This window comes from Gavialis gangeticus, unplaced genomic scaffold (assembly GCF_001723915.1).
Source record: "Gavialis gangeticus isolate Ggan-Ray unplaced genomic scaffold, GavGan_comp1, whole genome shotgun sequence".
NCBI lineage: Eukaryota > Metazoa > Chordata > Crocodylia > Gavialidae > Gavialis > Gavialis gangeticus.
The window spans coordinates 12,264,124-12,269,159 of record NW_017729017.1 but is presented as its reverse complement, the minus strand read 5'-3'; the positions used below and the strand labels follow the sequence as shown (position 1 = coordinate 12,269,159).

The window sequence follows — 5,036 nt, the reverse complement described above, 5'->3', positions numbered from 1 at the left end:
AATGTAAGCATTGGCCCCCAGGTGCCAGAGACCCTCAGTATGGCACTGGCCTGACATAAACCCAGAGGTATCCATTCTGGAAGTGGGAGCTCAGTCTCCAACTCTCATTCATTATCTGGCTGCTCCATAGAGACATCTGATGGGGATGCCAGCCTGTGCCAATGATGCTGGGCTGGTACTAGTGTGGGAGATGTGGACACTCCTGGAAGAACCTATACCAAGATGATAGAGCTCATTTCGCCCACTACCCAAAGTGGCTAGATGGTGAAAACAAGAGGCTGAGAAGGCCTGATACTAACATACCTCATGCTTCACAAAATCAGAGCAGTTCATGGGATTAGTATACTCACTTTATAGTGATCTAACACTACACTTTCTGGATGTGGGTGCACTGCCTTCTCATTCTCACTTTGCCTAATATATTGTCATCAGTAAGTAGGGAACTGCAAAAGCTAAGCAGTGTCCTTGCTAAGCTCATTTAGACATAGTTTGGGGCCATTTACAGGGATTTGGATGTTTCCATCTCACACTCATCAACAGTGGTTTGAGCACTCCATCAATCTGCTAGCCTCTTTCAGAGCAAAGAATCACTCCATTTCACATTCCACCTCCATCCTCAAAGGACCCATCTTGCTTTCCTGGCAAGGAAGAGCTGGACATGGCTTTACCCAGCATCCCTTGTGGCCTTGCCATGAATTCACCACCAAAGGGCTCTTTGAGGACAATGCATAGCTCTCCCTCTTGGCCTTCTCTTTTCCACACCAGGTCAGGTTCAGCCTGCTATCTCTGTAGCATGCCTACTCCCACCTATTCAGACCTACTGGCATTCTTCCCCCCTGCAAATCATCACCCTGCACTGGTTCTAAAGGCAGCTTTATGTCAAGTATCTTTGTCACTGGTGCTTTATCCAATTATGTGGCCATGGATTGCCTTCCTCGATGACTGTACATTTGGAGGTTGGGTTTCACACTGGGAAAGACTGATTTGCTGGCGATGACATCATCTGGAAAAATCACACTGTAAGGATAGAGAAATGAAAGCCCAGAGTAGCCAGGAAATGCCAGGCTGAGCTGCCAACCATCACACTGCAGCCAGGTGGAGCATACAGCACTGTACAGCAGATGGCGAAAGGGGAGACTAAAGACATTCTGGGGAAGAGGGAGCCAGGGTGTCTGTGATGAAGACTCCTTATTCTACAGTTCCAGGGACATCAGCAGAGGACCAGTTATTGTTCATGATCCACCAGGAAGCTGGAGAAGCAAATGGGAAAAGTTCATGAGACACAGATGGGTAATGGGGAGCATGAGGTGTATGACACAGAAGAAAGGCAGGACTTGGAGTCAGTCTGCCTGAGATTTCCCATGTGGCTCTGGGCGAGTGACTTCCCCCATCTGGGCCTCAGTTCCGCTTCTGTAAATGGGGGATAATGGGAAGAGATAGGGCTTCCTGCACTGGTGGTAGTAAATTCCTCATGTGTTTTACTGGCAAGGGGAGGCTGCCAGCATGGGTTGGGGCTGGAGTGGCACCGGTCTCTTCCTAGTGCAGGGCTGGGCTGTGCTTGGGGTAGATGGTGGCAGTGCTTGGAGCGGGGACTGGAGAGGGGCTGCAGCCACCCCAAAATTCACCGTAGCCCCCCCAAGCCTCCCTCTCAGTGCTGCCACCACTCTCCTCAAGCACAGCCCACCCCAAGCCCCACCAGGAAGAACCTCTGGCTCCAGCCCTGAGATGCAGCCTGCCCTCACCCCACGCACAGATCCGAGGCACGCACCCCCCATGCCCTCTTGGGGTACATGCAGTGACAGGAACTGCCCCCCCCGCCCCCCTGGACAAGCCACTCCTGGCTCCATCCCATGCCCCGCCCTGGCTGTGCAGGGCCTGCTGCTGCCCCACCCCCAGCCCCACTCCTTCCCTCACTGCCATGGTGGGGGCAGATCCAGGCCCCAGTGGGGAAGGAGGGAGCGGGGCACAGGCAGGAGCAGGGGCTGGGGTGAGTGGGACCCTGGCCGGGCCAGGTGGTGGGACAAGCAGAGGCCCAGGGGGCATGTGCTCCCCCAATCTGTGTGCAGGGTGGAGGTGGCTGCTGCTGTGCGCTGCACTTTGCTCCCTGCTGCAGCTGCCCCAGGAGCAGCTGATGGCATGTGCCTGCTGCTGCTAGGCTGTGCCGTACCCCCTGCTTGCCTGGCAGCAGAACACATATGGTGTCACGTGGCCCTCGGAGCAGCGGGGCTCAAAGTGCAACATGCAGCAGCAACCGCCTCCACCCTGTGCACAGATCGAGGGAGGGGGGAAGGGGGGGCATGTGCCCCCCCGGCCTCCACTTGTTCCACCACCTGACCTGGCTGGGGCCCCACTCACTCTAGCCCTTGCTCCTGCCTGTGCCTCTCTACCTCCCTCACTGCTAGGGCCTCAATCTGCATCCCACCCCCTGCCCCTTCCCCCACAGACTTACTTTTCTTCCTCCACCTATGTGTCCCACCCTAATGCAAATGGCTTCACTCTGTGCCACTCAGTTCTCTCTCTAGCTAAGTTTTCTTCCTCACTTCCTCATTGAAGCTCTTGCGTGGCTGTGCCTTGTTAAACAGCTGCTGCATTCCATCCTGGAGCTGGCGCATTTCATTGGTGGGTGAACAGACTTCTACTATAGACTCTTGGGGTGCGTACCCATGAGCACGCAAGTGTGTTGCCCTGAGGACAAACAACAGTGGCACATACTTGTGCTGCTGCTACTTGTCTTTGGGCACACCCCTGCACGTGCACTGTGGCACATGTCAAATTGCCTTGGGGGGTGTAGAGGAGGCTGAGGTTCTAGAGGCCTTACCTGTGGTCCTGGGGGCCCCCAGAGCTGCAGCAGCAGCAATCCAGATGCACAGAGTCTGGCAGGCAGCTGGAGTGTGGCTTTGGCCAACTAGGCTCCAGTTCTGCATGGTGAATGCTGTTGCCGTGTGTGCTGTACTGGTTTTCTTTGGCACATTTTTTTTTAGATACTGGGATTTCCTTCTATCTAATTTTGGCCCTGTGTTGCAAATATGCAGTGCAGTGAAAAGATTAATTTGTGCCATGTGCATTTTGCAGTGCCTCAAAGGAAATGAGGTGCCGCAAGCTGCACATTCCCACTCATGGGGATGTGTCCTTGGTGTCCAGTTAAAAATGGATGAATTTTTACTGGTGAATAGTAAGTCTGCTCAAAAACAGAGTTTGAGAGCCACTGAAACTAGTCATGGATTTAGGACACATTTGGCAAATAGTTTCACCTGAAAACCGATTTTGGAAAAGTGAAAGCACAATATTATGACTTTCCATTTTGAAATGTATACATTCCTCTTTCTTTTTTTTTAAAGGCCCCAAAAGATTATATGACCCACAAATTAAACTGTACCTTTTTGCCTATGGGGGATAGGGGGGAGTCAAACAATATTATTTCATTTGATCTAGAACAGCTGCAACAACTGGAACATTCTTTTGTTGCTGTTCTTTCCAATTGGACACCAAACCAAAAAACCCACTACTTGTACCCCTCTGTGTATGGTATGGAATGACTTTAATGGGCACTACTCTTGGCTAAAAGCTGGATGATGCCCAGAGTGAGCACCTCCTTTTTGTACTTCATCTACATTGGCCTGTGCTAAAGAATAACCTACCTGGGAAGAGCATGGTAGTCATGAGCTCTGGAGACTCCAGCAAGTCAATGATGGCCCGCTGGAAAGTCTTGCTGTAATTGGACTGCAGGTGGCTGCAAAGCAAGAAGAGAGTTAAGACAACATAGACAACACTGACATCAGTGTGATGCATCAGCATCACTGTACATACAGGGGGGTTGGAACTTGTGGTTGTGCCTGTGTGCTTTTGAGCCTGTGTGTATGCAGATTCTTCTGCCCACCCCTTTGTACATGCTCATAGGGTAGGGCAGCATGATGGGCTTTGGACTCCAGGGACTAGAAGGCCTTTTCTCTTGAACACACAATACCCTCATTGACTCCTGCTACAGCTCAGCCATGATGTGGTACAGGTTGGATCAGGTTAGGCACAGAAAGAGAAAGGCTGAAAAGGGCTCCATGACCGAACATCCAAATGGAAGTCCTGGCTCAGTGGTTTCTGGGCTGTCCTGGATTTAGCTTTTATCACCTGGCATACAAACACAAGGACTGCACTACACCTCACACCTTCTCCATGAAGTCACATCTTGCCAGAATTCATAGAAGATGAAGGAGGCCTCACTTGTCAGCTTGTGGGTGGACATGCTGCAGGGACAATAAGGAAAGCGCTTTCAGTATGGCTAGTTTTGGGATAAACAGAAATGCACTGCAGAGCCCCTGGGCCTTTGCAATTGATCCACACTAACTTATGGATACATCTTTAGCCTTATTTGGAAAAATCTGCTCCTTGGCAAGGATTTTACAGAGCGGCAATTGTATTTAAATACATAAGCAACTTTCCAAGCAGCCCATGAAATGTGACCTACCTGGAAAGTGCAGCACGATCAAGGTGTCTTGATCACAAAAACTTTGTTCTTTTACACCTACTTCTATCCAAAGTACATAATGTGCTTTACAAGTACAGGCAGTCCTCGCACTTACGGCAGGTTATGTTCCTGGAAAGGGCACTGTAAGTCGAAACGATGTAAGTCGAATCTGATTTTCCTATAGGAACAATGTTATAATAAGGGGCTATATTCCTGACCAAAGGCCTGATGCCCAGCTTTTTATAGAAATGACCATAAACACCATATTTAAATCAACTATTTAATCAACTATAAATGATATACACCGATAAATGATATACACTGTACAGTACAAAGCTTTCTAAAGTGCAATGCAGTAACTAATCACATAACATTTTATTTAATCAGAAGGCCATGGGCTGGACACAATTGTTTGATAGAACTGGAAGGGAGGCACCAGGGCCCGTGTGGGACACTTACAGGTCAGCTCCTCAGTCCTCAAGCAGGGCAGGCAGCGGCTCCTCCCCGAGGTGAGGCGAGGCAAGGTGAGGGCAGGGGTGGGGATGGGGGATGGGGGCTGGTGGCTGGTGCGGGCTCC

At 50.6% G+C, this 5,036-nt stretch overlaps 1 protein-coding gene across 1 annotated transcript in view; it reads right to left on the bottom strand.

Annotated features, from left to right (window-relative positions):
• Window positions 1–368: 368 nt before the first annotated feature.
• Window positions 369–5,036, bottom strand: part of NECAB3 (N-terminal EF-hand calcium binding protein 3) — a 121,654-nt gene continuing 116,986 nt past the window's right edge. Inside the window, exons 10-12 of the mRNA XM_019513012.1 lie at window positions 4,161–4,238; window positions 3,639–3,730; window positions 369–1,250 (exon numbers count right to left, since the gene is read on the bottom strand). Coding sequence (XP_019368557.1) covers window positions 1,189–1,250; window positions 3,639–3,730; window positions 4,161–4,238 — 232 coding nt within the window. The 3' untranslated portion in view covers window positions 369–1,188. The remainder of the gene's footprint in view (window positions 1,251–3,638; window positions 3,731–4,160; window positions 4,239–5,036) is intronic.